The sequence below is a fragment of the Micromys minutus genome (genome assembly GCF_963924665.1).
Source record: "Micromys minutus genome assembly, chromosome: 1".
Lineage (NCBI taxonomy): Eukaryota > Metazoa > Chordata > Mammalia > Rodentia > Muridae > Micromys > Micromys minutus.
The window spans coordinates 225,160,357-225,177,939 of NC_137969.1; the positions used below are offsets into that span (position 1 = coordinate 225,160,357).

A 17,583-nucleotide genomic window follows, 5' to 3' on the forward strand; every position below is an offset into this window, starting at 1 on the left:
CCTGAGTACAGGTAAGCAGCCGCATGGCAGAAAGTATATTAGAATAAATGGGTTATTTTTAAGCTATGATCAAGTCAGAGAAGGGCCTATCTCTACAGCCAAGGTATTTGTAAATATATTTTGAATCTGAGTCTTATTTCTGGGAACATGGGCCTGGGAGGAAGAATCATGTAACTTCTACAGGCACAGGCACTCTACAACTGCAACTCCATATACGCACATGCAGGGCGCGCACACACACACATACTCAAATAGAATAAACAAAGTAAATTTTCAAGAAAAAGGAAAGCTAAATAACAGCACAAATGACATCCTTTAAATATGATGAAAAATCAAAAAGGTGCAGTTCAAACTTCTGGAATTTAGAAAACAAATTACCAGCTAAGATTCACTTCCTCCAAGAGAGTCTTTAATCTGAGGCAGAGTCACTCCCAAATGCAAACACTGTACGAGAGAATAATCTCAGAAGGTACAGAAAAACTATTTTAACAAAGTTAAAAGGTTACAAAATAATCAGTCACACTGTAATCAAACCAAAGGAAGACTACACAACAGCCAAAGCTTAAGATAAAAGTATTCAATCTCACTAGTAACTAAAGGCAGCTTTAAGATAATTTAAGCAACAATGCACTTATTAAATAATACCATTTTCCAAATATTAGTTGAATAGTTGAATATAAAATAATACCCAGCAAAGGACATAAGTTAGAATCTCAGAATAAGTTAGTTCAAGCATCTTTAGAAGATTATTTGGTAATGTATTTTTCTAGTTCTTAAGAGACAGAATTTCATGTATCTCAGACTAGCTTTTGTTAGAGTGATGTTTTTGTACACTGTGTGAAGATGTGTCTCTGTCCTTCCTTGCCTGCCTAAGGCATCTTCTGATTGGTTATGGCCTCTAACATAAGGCAAAATAGTAAGGTGGGACTTCCAGACAGACAATTTCCTTGTCAGGCAAGGTAAAATTCGCCATGAGATGGAGGAGGTTGGTCTATGAAACCGAGAAGAGGTGTCCAGCCATGTGGCAGACCTTAGACTAATATATATAAACAGGGTAAGTGAGTTACGAGCTAGTTGGAACAAGCCTAGTTTAAGCCTAGGCATTAATTCATAAACCTCCATGTCTTTATTCAGGAACTGGGGCGGACATAGAAAAGCCCAGTTATAAGACTCAATCTCAATATGTAGCTATGTGAAGCTAGCCTTGGAACCCTAAGCCCCCTGCCTCCATCTGTGAAGGGCAAGGATTACAGGCGCACGCGCGCACACACACACACACACACACACACACACACAGACATGCCACCTTAACCAACCTATACAATATATTTTTAAAATACAAAAATTATTCATACTCATTGGTTCAAATTATTTTTAAAGATTTGTTCTAAAGGAAAATTAATTTCTAAGATGATCTAGCTACAAGGAATATTAAAAAAGCAAAAATTAAGTATAGCAAAAATTGATTACATTTTAACACAGATGTTTAACAACATATAATGTTGTCATAATGGGCTTCAAGACATCTGGTCTCAAAGTGTGTTGGGATGAACTTCACAAAGTCTGAAAAACCAGAACAATGCTTTTTTTTTTCCCCTTTGAGTGTACTAAGGGTTGAACCCAGGGGCTGAAGATGTTAAACAAATAGTCACCACTAAGCTAAAGCACTAGCCCCTTGGTACTTGACAGGATCTCACTAAGATGATTGGTCTTAGAAATCTTCCTGCTTTGCTCTATCAAATAGCTGGGATTATAAGTATGTTTCAATAAGCTTGACAATTTTTTATTTGCTTTTTTTAAAAATGTGAGTAGACTTTTTTTTTTTTTTTTAGTACAGAAGGCTTAATTACTATTCTATTGCTGATCAGAGACACCATGGCCAAGGCATCGTATAAAAGAAAAGTATTTAACTGGGGACATAATTACAGTTTCAAAGGGTGAATCCTTGACCATCAATGGTTGGGAAAGTGAAAACAAGCAGGCAGGCATGGCTCTGGAGCAGAAGCTGAAAGCTGACATCTGATCCTCAAACCTGAGACGAGACAGAGAGACTGGGCCTGGCCTGGGCTTTTGGAAACCCAAAGCCCACTTCCCAAAGACACCTCCTCCAACAAGGCCCCACTTTTTCCACCAGTTGGGAACCAAACATTCAAATATATGAGCCTATGAGGGCCATTCCCTGGGCACCATAGGCCTACAGCCATACCATAATATAAAGCACATTCAGTCTCACTCCAAAATTCTGTAAGTCTTTCACAGTTTCAAGACTATTTAAAAGTCCTAAGTCTTTTCTGAGACACAAGGTAAACTCTTTTTTGGTTGATTTTGTTGTGGTGGTGGTGTTTTTTTTAGACAGGGGTTTCTCTGTGTAGACCTGGCTGTCCTGGATCTCTCTGTAGACCAGGCTGGCCTTAAACTCACAGAGGGATTTGCTTGCCTCTGACTCCCCAGTGCATCAAGGCAAACTCTTAACTGTAACCCCTGGGGGAAAATAAAAAAACAAATTACATACTTCCAACATACGGTGGTACTGAATATACACTGCCACTCCAAAATTGAGAAAAGGGTATATTCAGGAAATACTGGACCAAATCAAGACTGAGACTCCGTGCCTGATGTCAAAGGGCTTATTGTGTGGTTCTTTGAATCCCGCTCCTTTCAGCTTTCTTGACTGCAATACACTTCTCTCTCTGGGCCCACACCCTGTCTGCAGCTCTCTCTGGCAGGTATCTCATGGCTTTGGCATCTCCAACATCTTGGGAAGATTGACATCACTGGGTTTTACGCAGTGAAACCCAGACTTCACCTTCACAGCTTCACTCAGTGTCCTCTATACAGGGACACCCCTACCATACACCCTGGCCTCAACAGCTTTCCTGAACTGTGGAGGAAATTCCACAACTCCTTTACTCCTGTATTCTTGGCTTTAAAACCAGAACCACTTTAGTCAAAGCTGCCAAGTTCTGTTCCCTTGGAATGGAATCTGGCCCACTTGAGGAATTAATTTGCATAGATCTGACTTGTTGATGGCTTTGCTTGTGGAATAACTTTCTTTTAGAAGATTCTTTAAGCATTTGACACCTTGAAAGCTTAGCTAGGTGGGGTCTTGGGTACCAGTCACTTTATCCCTTCGTTATTTAATAGGCCTTTCTTTAAACTTCTCATCTCCTTGAGTTCAGAACTTAGCTCTACTAATATATTTCATGGTGCTCTTTTCCTCCTAAACTATACATTTAGCATTTAGATTTGGGGGGGGCAGCTTGCTCTTTTTCATTACAGAGTGATTACTAATAACCACATGACACAGTTCATACTAGGCTGTCTTAAAATCTCCTCTGCCAATGAAATTAGTCCAAAATTGTTCAATTTAACATCTGGCAGGACAATGGCAAAACACAGCCATATTCTTTGCCAAATCATTACAATGCTTTCTAGCCCAGATGCTAATATCATTCCACTATGAAACTGTGAGCTGGGCTTCATATTCCACACTGCTCTCAGAACTACTATCTTCTATACACTTAGTGCATTCAACCACTTTCCTAAGACACAGACTACATCCCACCAACAAGCAGGCCTGTCAGTGGTAACAAGTACCACTTCCTAGTATCAACTCTGTCTAAGTTACTGTTCTATTGCTGTGAAGAGACACCAGGCCCAAGGCAACTTGTAAAAGAAAGCACTTAATTTGGAGCTGGTTTACAATTTCAGAGGGTAAGTTTAAGACAATCATGGCAGAGCATGGGGGCAGGCACTAGAGCATGTGTGGCACTAGAGCAGGTATCAGCGCCTTTGAAACCTCAAAGACCACTCCCATTGGCACACCTCCTTCAACAAGGCCACACCTCTTAATCCTTCCTAAACAGTTAATTAGGAACCAAACATTCAAAGATAGGAGCCTATGAGAGCCATTCTCATTCAAACTACCACAAGGTCAGAGGATAGCCTTTAGGATCTAGGTTTTCTCTAACCACTGTGGATCCCAGGTATCAAACTAAGGATACCAGGCTTGCACAGCTCTTTCAGCCAATAAAGCCACCTCACCAACCATTTTTTTATTTAAATTGTATTGATAGTCCAAAAGTAATGATGGATAAACCACTGATACCTTAATGCTGATTAGATTTTACGGGTCATCGGTGTATTTTTTATAATGTGTTATGCTTATTTATTTAATTTTACATAAGTCAGCAGATGGCTGCTAGGAACCAAACTTGGTCCTCTTCAAAAACAGTAAGTGCTCTTGACCAGAGTCATCTCATCTCTTTAGCCTTTCATTAGTCTATTTTAATCTCACTCCTAATCACTTGCAGTGAAACAAAACAAAATTTAAAAAGTATCATCTTCATTTAACATGTCCTTGATGAAATAATTAAAGCAAATTTCAACCATAGACACACAAGCAAACAGAACAACAGCAAGGTCCACATCATATGCTAAACTGGATGGCTTTCATTTCTACCATTTTTTTTTTTAACTAAAACAGACAAACTATGGTTTAAGACTCAGTGATTTGGCAATTTTTTTTTTCAAATTAGCAATATAGGGACTTGGCAATATTTTCATATTTTCTCAAAATGAACAAGATGAGCTTGTAATGAAGGAAAATAACTAGCAGCTATCCATAACTAATGATAAAATTCAACTTTTCAAGTGAAAATATATTCCAAAAACTTGTATTTGTCACAGTGAACTCAACTACTTGTTATTTTTTGGAGTTATTTCTGATGTGACAATACTAATAAAGTGATTTAAATGTTTTAGTTTAAGGTGCTGGTGAAATGGCTCAGTGGATACATGTACTTGCTGCTAAGCCTGATGGTGAGAGAGGAGAATCAACTTCATCTTGTCCTCTAACATTCTGCACACCCAAATAAATGAACAAACATATATTTAAAGAAAAAAATTAAAGGCTAGCAGTGTGGCTAGCTGTTCAAGTACTTGCTTAGGATACATGAAGCCCTTGGTGTTAAATTCCCAGCATAACTGTGGTGCAGTGATACATCTCTCCAATGCCAATACTCAGGAGGTAAAAGCAGGAGATTAAAAGTTTCACCTCATTCTAAGCCAGCTTGTGATACATGAGAATCTGATTTAAAAAAAAAAAAAAAGTTGGGTGATGGTGGGCAGAGGAAGGTATCTCTTGAGTTTGAGGTCAACCTGGTCTCTGGTCTTGAAACAGAGAAAGTTTCAAGATAGTCAGGGCTACACAAAGAAACCCAGTCTCAAAAAGCAACAACAAAATTAACTTTAAAATTGAATAGTGGTACAAAACAAAACAAAAAAACAAAAACTGAGTAATGGCAAGGCACAAACCTATAATCCTAGCACTCTGGGGACTAAGGTAGAAGGACCTTGAGCTCAAGGCTAGCTTTTGAGAATAGAAAGTACTAGCCCGAACTACACACCAAGACTTATCTCCAATATAAATAAACAGAAATAGATTCTCTTTCTCCATCTCTCTCTCTCTCATTGTTTTAAATGAGTATTTAAACTTTCTCATTTTTCATTTTAATCCTAGTACAATAAAAATCATAAAGATGACAACTCAAACAGTAGTTTTCCTGAGGTCTTCACTGATTTCAATGTAAAAAAGGTCATGATACCAAAAGTTTGAGAATTTTTGTTTTACAGCAATTTTTTTTTAATTCAAGTTATCGCCCCCCACCCTGACACCCCATTCCCCCACCTGATGGCACTAGGCATGCCTACAGACATATTTTAATATGGGAATTACAGTTACCACAGGAATACTGAGTAAAAGTTAGGGAGGCTACTACTTTGCACAGGATAGCCCACCGTAACAAAACATATTCAGTCCCAAAACAGCAACACTGCTAAGAAAAATAGTCTTCAGAATGGTAAATAATATGAAGATAATATTCACTTTAATTAGAAAATGTTGCAAAATAATGGAGATGACCTCATTCCAATTTTATTTTAAAATCACATACAAATCTGGGCATGGTGATAAGTGCCTGTAATCCCAGTACTCAGGAAGTAGAGACAGAACATATTCAACATCCAGCTTTAGCTACATAATGAGCTCAAAGTCAGCTCAAGCTTCATAAGACCTCACCTAAAAATAAAAAAAAATTAAAAATAGAGCTGGCATGGTAACACACCTATATATGAATACTAGAGAAGCTGACAACAAAGAACATAGTATGAGGACAACCTGGGCTACATAATGAGTCCCTGCCCCCACATGAAGGGCTTACTAAGCAATGGTGATGCCCACCTGTAAGCACAGTGCCCTAATTACTTCTCTACTGCTTGATAAAAACACCATGACCAAGGCAATTTATAAAAGAAAGCTTTTGATTTGGCTTACAGGTCCAGGGGGATTCAGTCCATGATGACAGGGTGCAGCAGACAGCTCATTTTGATCCACAACCACAAGGCAAAGAGAGTAAGACTGGGAATCACACAAATCTTTTGAAACCTCAAAGCCTACCTCCAGTGACACACTCCTCCAACAAGGCCAGGCCTCCTCATTCTTCCCAAACGCTTCTACCAAACAGGAACCAAATATTCAAATATATGAGGGACTATGGGGGCTATTCTTATTCAAACCACTACACAATCCACACCTAGCACTCAGGAGATGGAGACAAGAGGACCAGGAATTTAAAGGCAGCCTCAGCTACAAATATAATCTGAAGCCAGCCTGGGCTACACAAAACACTGGTTTAAAAAAGAAAAAGTGCTAGAAAGATGGCTCAGTGGTTAAGAGCACTGACTGCTCTTCCTGAGGTCCTGAGTTCAAATCCCAGCAACCACATAGTGGCTCACAACCATCTGTAATCGGATCCAATGTCATTACAGATGTACTCACATACATAAAATAACTAACTAAATAAATAAATCTTTTTTTACAAAGTATACGCACATACCAAAAAGGCTAAAAATATGATCTAGACATTAACAACAGTCATCCAAAAGAAGAAGTATTTTTCCTGTTTTTTTTCAACTCTTATTTAAGTGTGTTTGTGCATTTGTATGCCACATCGGTGCTGGTGCTGGCAGAAGCCAGAGGGGATGTCAGATCCCCTTCAACTAGAGTTACAGGAACTGAACTCTGGTACTCTCATCACTGAGCCATCTTGCCACCTAGCCCCTAAAATTTCATTAAATCAAATTTCCTATTATTAGCAAATATTTGCAAAAATTATAACTAGAAGCTGGGGATAGAATTCAATGAAAGAATGTTTGTCTGACATGCATGAGACTGGTTTCAATCTCTTTTACACACACACACAAAAGGGGTTGGGGTAGGCAAGATGGTCCAGAAAATAGAAATGCTTGCACAGAAACCTGATGATTAAGTTCAATCCTCAGATCCTCCAAGGTGGCAGGAAGAACTGACTTACAAGAGTTGCACATGCACACCATGCACACCATGAAACCTCAGTGCACACATTCACATATGCACACAAATAAACAATTTCTTAAATTATTTATTTTTATGTGCACTAATAGTGTTTTGTCTATGTGTGAATCTGTGTGAGGGTATTGGATCCCCTGGATCTGGACTTACAGATGGTTGTGAGCTACCATGTAGTTGCTGGGAATTGAACCAAGGTCCTCAGGAAAAGCAGCCAGTGCTCTCAACCCCTGACCCATCTCTCCAGCCTCATAAATAATTTTGTTTAATGCACACAGCTTTAGTCCCAGCATTCAAGAGGCGGAGGCAGCTGGTTATCTGTGAATTTGAGACCAGCCCAGGCAACAAAGTAACACTTTGTTTCAAAACAAAAATAAATAAATAAATAAATAAATAAATAAATAAATAAATAAATAACAAATGGATGGGAAGATTCTTATAACTGTCATATTCTGATAACAATTGTGAATGTCTTATTTGAAAGGTTAAAAAAATTAGAATAGAGCTAGACACTGAAAACAGTTTTTTTCAGTACCTAAACAATAAGGAGCCATAGAGGAGTTAAGATAGTAGCTCTTGCAATGTAAATATTCCCAGACCACAAGGTCATTATTTTTTCCTGTCTTAACTCTTCTTTTCATTACACCAGATACTAATTCACACCTTCTTAGCAGTTTATGATTTTATTTTTGTATATAAGATCACTGCCTACACTTTTACAAAATTTTGGGAAGAACAAATTAACATAAAGCTTATCTTTTGTCAATTCTAAGATTGAATCAATACAGACCCCACCTGCCACTACCCTCCCACCAGCACTCTGAGACTAAACCAAAGCTGCCAAATATCCAAATTTTAGTCATTCTTCCCATAGCCCATTATAAAGTAGACCTCTGAAATGGAACCGAGAGTAAATACTGGGGTTGGTCTTGTGAGCCATGTATTCAGATGCTGAGTTCTGTCCCCCAAGATCAGGTTGCAATCTAGATATGGGCACTGTACTGACCAATGTGCTACCAAAAAAAAAAAAAATCCCCAATAGTCTCTGATTAGACAATAAAAGGCTAGTGCCTAGGTAATGGGCAGGGGAGAGAGAAAGAGGTGGAACTTGAGATAAAGTAGAGGGTTTCAGGTAGGGACCACAAGAAGCAAAAAGGTAGGGGAAGAAGGAGGTTGACATGAGGCAGGATGGACCGTGAGCACATAGCCAAAAGCAATTCACATTGAGGACACACATGAAACAGAGCATGACTCATCTGGCAAGTAAGGGGGCATTTATTTGGTTATTAATAGCCTAGCTGGGTTATAATAGTCTCAGAACCTGCCAGTTTAGAACTGTAGCTTGTTAATAAATTTTGATGTCTTTGTGTTGTTTACTTGGGAGCTAAATAGGAAAGAGTGGGGCAGAAACCCCCCATAAAATTACTTCTATAGGTAAAGATACTAGCTGCACAAGCCTGGAGACCTGCGTTCCAAACCTGGGAACCATATAAAGGTGGAAAGAGAAAACCAACTTCACAAAAATTTCCTCTGATCTGACACACCCAAGCATCATTCCTGTAGAGGGGTATACAAGATAACTTTTTTTAAAGATTATTTATTATATGTTAAGTATACTGTAGCTGTCTTCATACACACCAGAAAAGGGCATCAGATCTTATTACAGATGGCAGTGAGTCACCATGTGGTTGCTGGGATTTGAACTCAGGACCTCTGGAAGTGCAGTCAGTGCTCTTAACCACTGAGTCATCTCTCCAGCCCACAAGATAACTTTTAAAGTATTTTTATTAAGCCATCAAACACAGCCAACTTATCTAACATTAAGACTAACTATCCTAAGAGGTTCAAAATAAGTAGTAAGGTCAAGTGTTACAACTAGAATTTAGATAAAGACTTGAATGGGAATTCAGAAAGGAAGCTATGTAACATAGTTTTGATATGCTCTTCCCCCTAAGAAGTGTTGGGTGGCCCAGCACAGAAGGTAAGAAGACATCAATTCAATGTCATTCTCAGCTACACAGTGAATTCAAAGCCTACCTGAACTTCTTAAAACCTTTTTTTATTTTTAAATAAGAACAATGTAGCTGTCTTCAGTCACACCAGAAGAGGGCATCAGATCTCATTACAGATGGTTGTGAGCCACCATGTGGTTGGTTGCTGGGATTTGAACTCAGGACCTCTGGAAGAGCAGTCAGTGCTCTGAACCACTAAGCCATCTCTCCAGGCCTATAAAACCAATCTTAAGAATAAAAAACAAATTCCTCTTCTTGACCAATAGTCTAGGAAAGAAACAAAGACCTCCGAAGTAAAGATGTATATATAACTCAGTTTCACACTGGAGACCAGCAGGAGAGACTGCTCAACTCTATCCTGCAAAATCTCCCCATAGAGGGCACCATCAATTCAATACAACTATGCTCAACACAGTGAAACTACACATAGGCTACACTGACAAAATACTACTTGGGCAGGTCTTTATTTCTGTTCATTTGTGAGGTTCTAATGAAACAACTGTAGCAGCAGTAGGACCTCTGGACAAGAGCTAGGATTGAACCCCTGTGTCAGCTCATCAATCTCCATTCCAACCCTAGGAGATACACCAACCCTAGAACATAGATGAGGAGAGACACAGGATAAATGACTTGTCAAAGTTAGCAGAAGTGGAGAATCTCAGTCTCTCTCTGTAACTATGGATGGCTACAACAATGTTGTTTGTGGTCCACATAAATGTAATAGACAAACTAGCTATCTCCCTTTACAAAACATGACCAAACAACTAAATCTTTCCCCATTCACAATTCTTCACTTTAGTGGGTATAGCGCGGTGGTAGAGCATTTGACTGCACAGTTCTTCACTTTGGAACAGCATAGCTGTCACCTGAAAAGCTTCCAGAAGCACTTTTCTTAATGTTTCATCATAAGCACCAAATGATATAACCACCTCACTGAAATATAAAAATATACATGGGTCATTAATACACTAGCTCTACAGAATTCAATGCCTCACACCTCAATGAAGGGAAAATAATATCACAGCAAAGTCTCATTACTACAGAGACTAAACACCCTTTTTCAACTTCTAAGATTCTATTTATCCAAACCTTTACACTTATAAAATATAAGAGGTGGCCCAGCAGTTAAGAACACTGGCTGGTCTTACAGAGGACCTGTGTTTATGTCCCAGCACCTACAGGGTGGCTTGGAACCCTCAGTAACTTCAGTTCAGGAGATCTGACTCCCTCTCTGGCCTCTGGGCACCAGGCATAAGTGGTATAAACATATACTTGCAATGAAACATCCACACACATAAAATAAGATGTAAGAAAGCAATTTATAATCCATGTTCATTTATTGGTCTTCCACACAAATCTCAAAGATGTTCAACTTGGAGGGTACTCACAATCACCCAAGGAGTTAAGATGACTGATTCTAAGTAGCCATGTGGCTGCGTGTGAACTGAACCCAGTTTTCTAAAAGAGCAACCAGTGCTTTTAGCCACCTAGCTGTTAACTCCAGCTGTGTAAAGCTTACTTTTTAAACTCATTTATGCTTTTAATTAGCTTCTTTATAAATATAAGTGTGTATATATACATAGGTATGTATGTTTATAAAATATATAAATTTAAATAAATATATATTGCATTATTATTCAAGGGATGAGTCCTTCTTGCAACCAATCCTAATAATATTAATAAGGTTAGCACTATATATCCTTAAGAAATACCCTGGATTTAACCTGTTAGCTATGTGAGTGCATTTTGGTGTAGTTCATTCGCTTACAGTCGTGGAGCTTGAACTTTGAGTCTCATGCCTGCTAGGCAAGTACTTTACTGCTGAACCACATTCCCAGTTCCAGTATGTACACTTTCACTACCTCTTCAGGTTTTCCTTTTTCCTATTGTGTGTTCTTTTATAGGTTTGCTTTTTTTCTTTGGAAACATGAACCTAGACTGTTTAGCCAATGATGGCTTTGGATTTCTGAACCTCCTGCCTCTGCTTCTCAAGTACTAAGACTACAAGCATGAACTACCCTGACACCTTTGTCCTGTGCCAGGTTTATGTGGGGCTAGTGCCAGGGCCCAGGGCTTTGTGCCTGCTATGCAAGCAAACCCTCTGTCAACTGAACTAGAGCCCTAGCCTCAGCACTTTCATCAACAGTGACTTCACTGACCATTCATTACCATCTTTCCTATACCTTATTTTATGAATAGATAATGAAGCAAATTTACCTAAATCCACACAATCTATGACTACAGCTAAGACTTCTAACTTCAGGGGCTAGAGGTTGCAATAAATATTAAAATAGAATGTGTGTCTCCTTATCTGCCCCTGTGGCCTCACTTTGTGGGCACTGCTTTAGTGTGGAGCTGACCTCACAGACTCCATCAGGCGGCTCACTCCACCTGCCCTGCTGCTTCTGTCCCGGGTGGCAGTTACCGCCCGTCACAAACATTACTCCGAGGCCTGATAACTTTTTATGCAGGTTTATATATTACATTCTCAATCCACAAACCCTCTATTCCAAAAGATTACATCAAACGGACAATGACACAAACTGCCCTTCTATATGAAATAAAAGACCCTTAAAATATTCCTATCTACCTATTGCCAATTAATTATGGCCACCAGAATCCAAGTCTGCTTTCTCCAGCTCCATCTTGATTTTTTTCCTCTAATCTCTGTTCCTCTTCCGTTTTCCTACCTTCCCCCCCCCCCCCCCCCCCGCCTACCTCTTCACTGTCCAATCATGTACCACCTTAACATAAATCTACAGCTTAGTGGTTAGGAGCACTGGCTGCTCTTCCAGAGGTCCTGAGTTCAAATCCCAGCAACCACATGGTGGCTCGCAACCATCTGTAATGAGATCTGATACTCTCTTCTGGTGTGTCTGAGGACAGCTACACTGTACTTATAGATAATAAATAAGTCTTTAAAAAGAAGATTTCTAACTTTAAATCATGATATCTCATCCTGAATGTTTTCCATGTAACGTTGCCTCTTCATTTCACAATATTATAAAACTAGCTGCATGTGTAATCCCAGCACTTTGGTGGCAAGGCAGAAGAAGCCAGAGTTTAAGGCCAGTGTGGGAATGAAATATCTCAAAAATATTAAGGGTGCTGGGCATGCTGATGAAAACCTTTACCAATACTCAGAGGCAGTGTGGTGATCTTTGTGAGTTCAAGGTCAGACTGATCTAAAATGAGTTCAAGGCCAGCCAAAACTACACAGTGAGACCCTGTCTCAAAAAATAAAACAAAACAGTCCCCTACAGGCTAAGGATATAGCTCGGCAGTAGAGCACTTGCCTAGAGTGCCCAGACTTGAGTTCTGTTAGGCAACTATGAGGAGCACCACAGAAGCAAGAAAAAGTTAAGAAAGCAAACAGGTTTTTATTATGATGATGCTGTGTATCACCCGACATAAATCTCACAACAACCCTTCAGGTAGGCCTGGAATTCCCACTGTGCCGACCAGGAAAAACACCAAGAGGTTCAGTGATATGAAGTCACAGGCTTAAGTGGCCTAGCAAAGATTTTAACTACATATCATGCCACAATACCACAATGCTTGCATAGTATCACAATGATACTGTTTTCTGGTCAATAAAAAAGAAGAATAAAAGTAACTTCTTTGGTAGAAATTTTTTAGTATTCCTTAAACAATTCATGGTTGAAGCGCACACCTATAATCCTATCACTGGAGAAGTGGAGACAAGAGGATCAGAAGTTGAAGGAGAATGTGTATATATCGCAGACTGGGAGAATCAAACGGGAGAGCCCTGAAAAACAGGCCAATCGGTCTATATGTGTACCTACAACTAAGCTTTTTTTTCCCTTTTTAAGTAAAGGCTCTTGCTAAATTACTCATAATGGCCACTTTCTCCTCCTTTAACCTCCCAAGTGGATGAAGTTTCAAATGTGGGTCAGCATAACCAGTTTTCACAACTTGAAAGTGCCAAATAGGACTAGAAAGATGTCTCAGCAGTTAAGCTGTTTTTCAGGAGACCCGGGTTCAATTCCCTGTACCACAAGGTGGATGGCAACCATCAGTAACTCCAATTCCAAGGAGTTCCAAAGGTACCAAACATGGACACAGTACATAGACATGCATGCACACAACCCCATTATACATGTAAGACAAATTAAAATTTTAAAAATTAAAAAATGAAGTGTCAAATAACTATCCTCTCCCTTGCTGTGCCTCACTGTACTGACAGACCAGCTGACAGGAAACTGATGTGTCCTTAAACAGTAACCCTTTATATGGCCATGGAAATCAAAGATATTTTTGAGCTAGGTCTTAAATAAGTCTATCAAATCCTGTGTATTAGTTATAAAAATGTGGGCTTGTCTAAACTATTAGCAAACGTAAACAATTAACTAGAGACAGTCTGTCAGAGTATCACATCTCTCTAAGGGCTTTCACCAATCCAGAACAAAACACAAAGACAAAATGCAGAAAAGTACCATCCAGAGTCTGATATCCCTTCTTACTAGGAATGGATACACCAGTCAGTCTCACACTAGTGTGTGATTACCTGTCAGTTGACAACTGTTAATAAGGAACAGTGCCCAGTAGGAAAAAAAATGACAAAGGGGAGGGGTTCTCGTGTGCCTGTAATCCCAACATCTGTGAGGCAGAATCTGGAAGATCAAGGAATTCATCGGCCAACTTCAGCTACATACTGAGCCATACTAGCCTAGACTATGCGACCCTTTCTCAATAAACCAAAGGACAAAAGCATGTAAATATGATACTTCGAATACTGTTAAACTTGGAAAGATCCTGAAGGACTTCTCAAGGGAAAACATATTTTTTAATTAGCTTTAACAAGTTACTGAGTATTATGAATCCCCAGGGGGGGGCTTCCTTGTCAAAAGCAAGCAGAACGTTTGGCTAACAGAAGCTGTGCTTACAATTGCAAGGTGAACTGCTTTTAACAAAAATGTGTATTCTGGGAATAAATAATACCTGTGTTAAACTGGACAGGCCAATAGAATTGACTGCTGGAAGGACTAGAACTAGAACAGGAGTAAACAGAAATGAAAACAAAAACAAAACAGGAAGGACAGGGCTAGGAGGCATGGTGGGGGAGAGCAGGGGAGCTAGGACCCAGGAAGTACTGACAGAGCCAGGCCTCCTTTCCTATAGTACAAACCCAAGAGCCTGGCTTCGGGACTCACAACTACAATCCCAGCACTGTGGAGGCTCAGGCACCTGGAGTCAGTCAGAACCTCAGTGTGGGTTCCACGACAGCTTGAGAGAAGTGTGAAATCCTGTCTCCTAAAAATGAAAAGAAATAAAGCAACAGAAGCTAACCACTCTGGGGGCGGGATAACAGGGTGAGGAGTTCAAGGTCATCTTTGGTGGCATATTGAGGTCAGGCATGCCTGACCTACACAGACTCCTTCTCAAACAAAAATTAAAAGGAAACAACGAGCCATAATAATAATGGATCTCAATCAAGACACAGAGAATGTAGAGGCACTGTTACATAGCAAGATCCTGTCCCAGAACAAAAACAAAAAATCCTTAAGGGAGGGAGCACAGAATAATGCTGGGAGTACTTACAGCTCAGGATCCTTCTGATGCTTTAAAAAACGCATTAACTCTTACTCTGCTTCTCTGCCTTCTAAAATTAAGTGAAAAAAAATGTACAGGGTGGTGCCAGAGCACACCTTTCACCCCAGCAGAGACAGGCAGGTCTCTGAGTTCAAGGCCAGCCAGGACTATACAGAGAAACCCTCCAAAAAAAAAAAAAAAAAAAGAAAAAAAGAAAAGAAAAAAGAAAAAGAATGAAAGAAAAGAAAAAGAATGAAAGAAAAATATAAAATGCTTAACTTTATGGTATCTGCATTATATTTCAAGTTTGTGTCTAAAATGTGTTAAGCTGGGGCAATGTGTAATTAGGTACGATTAATTAGTTCATTTAAAGAGCACATCCTCACAGTTCCTCATTCCGTAGCTAAAGTGACTGGGGGAGCCTCTATGTCGTAATACATTAATCTCAGGAGAGAGTTGTATTACAAACACAGAAACAGCCCTCAAAAGGGGGGTCTTTTCTCTCCAGTGTTACACTTGAATTTTGTTAGATAAAATGCTACACCATGGTGTCTGGAAGAAACGCTTTTTAATGTAGGGTCTGCCATGAAATAGTATATCAGGTTTCTTGGGGCAGGGGGTCAACTAGGGTCCAAACCTTATGCAAGGAGAAAATGATCTGATGTGAAAAGATGGGGTCAGTTCTAGAGAAATCCCCGGTTTATCATGAAATAATCACAGACCTCTTATCTCTGCTACCCACAAACTGGACCATAACTCATGGTGGCACTTCCGCCTGATATTTGCTAAAACAGATGCTTTGCCATAACCGCCGAAGTTTCTGGAAAGCTGCCCACTGACACAAATTAGAAAGCCATCCGGGGATCCACCTGGGTGAAGTTAAGCGCCACGTCCAGTGCTGGGCTCCCCCTTCAACCCTCCCCACGTAGGAAAAAGCAGAGGAAGGAGGCGAGCGGGAACGCCCGATCTGGTCTAGGCCCTTCGCAGCGTAGCGGGGTTTCAGGGAGCCGCCCCTTCCCCGACGGGAGCCCAGCCCCACAGCCCACAGCAGGGGCCGCGACCTCAGGGGAGGAGCGGGCGGCAGCCAGCGACCCAGGCCGCGGCGTACGCAGGCGCCGCCGCCGCGCCGGCCTGGCCTCTCCGGCCGGGAGCAATAGGCTATCGATTCTGCTGCCTGTCGCTAGGAGCCCCAAGAGAGCAAGGCCTACACCGCCCGGCCGGAGCCCCGGCCTCGATTGCACCACTTTCCCCACCCCAGCAGGGAGACCCTGGAGGCAAGTAGGCCCAGCTGAACCGGGTGGGGGAGGAGGCGAGCAGCCCTGCAACAGTAGCCGCGGGTGAAGGGGATCCAGGAGCCCGCCTCCCGCCAGTATGTCTCCCGGGGGTCGTCCCGAACCCCTGCCTCCCAAGCAGCGCATCCAAGTTCAAGCTGGTTTCCCTCGGTCTCCAGGGCCCTCGCCACTCTCGGAACCATAATAAAAACAAGACACGGAAGAGACTACCATTGCGTGCTGGGAGATGGGATTGGGCCCTAAGAGAGCCCGGGGGAGGGGACGCCTCTCAAACTACCCGTCACCACCCGCCCGACCCCACTTGGCCCCACGGTGTCCGGTTCTGTCACCGCCGGCCTCCGGCTCCGAGGCCCCTTTTCTCCACGACACCGAGGACTGGGGCTCGAGCTTCCCCTGGCCTTTGGCGCGCCTCGGCCTCCCCCCACTCCTGCGAGCCCTCCCCCCAGCACTCCCCCCGCACCTTTTAACTACGCAGAGGAAGAGTTTGCCATCCAACTTAGTCAAACCGTAACCTCGCCCCCCCTCCCCGACCCACACTTGTGGGGCAGGCATCTGGAGGGACCACTTTGCACTTGGGATAAAGCGCATTAAAGACCTGTCAACCATTTTAGGTCTTTTTTTTTTTTTAAATAGACGATATCCTCTCCTTCCCCTTCTTCCTTCCCTCCCTCCCCCTCCCTCCCCCTGCAATGGTATTAATTTCACACCAAATCTTCCCACCGCTGGAGAGGGGTTGAGAGGGGCGGGGGTGGGGAAGGGCAAGGGGCAGCAGGAAGGGGACCGGGAAGCGCGGGGAGAGGAAGGAAGGGAGTTGATTTACCTGAGACCAGCCACTGGCCTCCATTGTTGGAGAATTCAATGGCATTGACACAGCCGAAGTGGCCGAGAAGGTCCTTCTTGTAGAGGTTTCTGCAGCCCCGCAGGCGTCTCCTCTGAAAGTCCTGAGTGAGCAGGGGGTCCCCATGCAAGCCCCGCTGGGACAAGAAGCCCACCACTGACCTCATGCTGCCCCCCAGGCCAGCTCTCCTCTTCATGCTGGAACCGCCGCCGCCGCCGCAGCTCGCGCCGCCGCCCCTCCCTCGGCCGCACGCCCGGCCGCCGCTCCCCTCCCGTCCCTCCCCGCGCGCGGCGAGCCGGAGGCTTCTTTAACCAGCCATGGCAGACGGAGCGAGGTGTGCAGACGGTCGGCGGCGTTCGCGGCTTCCTCACGGTTGCGTCCCTCCCTCCCCTTCCCCCCGAGGCTCCGCCTCCTCCAGCAGCTGATCCCCAGCTGCGGTCGCGCTTCCGCGGTGCGGGGCTCTTCCGCCGGCCGCCGGGGCCGGAGAACGCGGGCGCCAGC

At 42.2% G+C, this 17,583-nt stretch overlaps 1 protein-coding gene across 2 annotated transcripts in view; it reads right to left on the minus strand.

Annotated features, from left to right (window-relative positions):
- The window catches only part of DCAF5 (DDB1 and CUL4 associated factor 5), a 93,263-nt gene extending 75,922 nt beyond the window's left edge, over positions 1-17,341 (minus strand). Inside the window, exon 1 of one of the 2 annotated variants that reach the window (XM_080932779.1) lies at positions 17,244-17,341. Coding sequence is in view for 1 of the 2 variants with exons in the window: in XM_080932778.1 (XP_080788904.1) it covers positions 17,065-17,278 (214 nt within the window). In the remaining variant the exon portion in view is untranslated. Of the gene's footprint in view, positions 1-17,064 lie in introns of both variants that reach the window. The other variant, XM_080932778.1, reaches the window with a different exon arrangement.
- Positions 17,342-17,583: the final 242 nt, after the last annotated feature.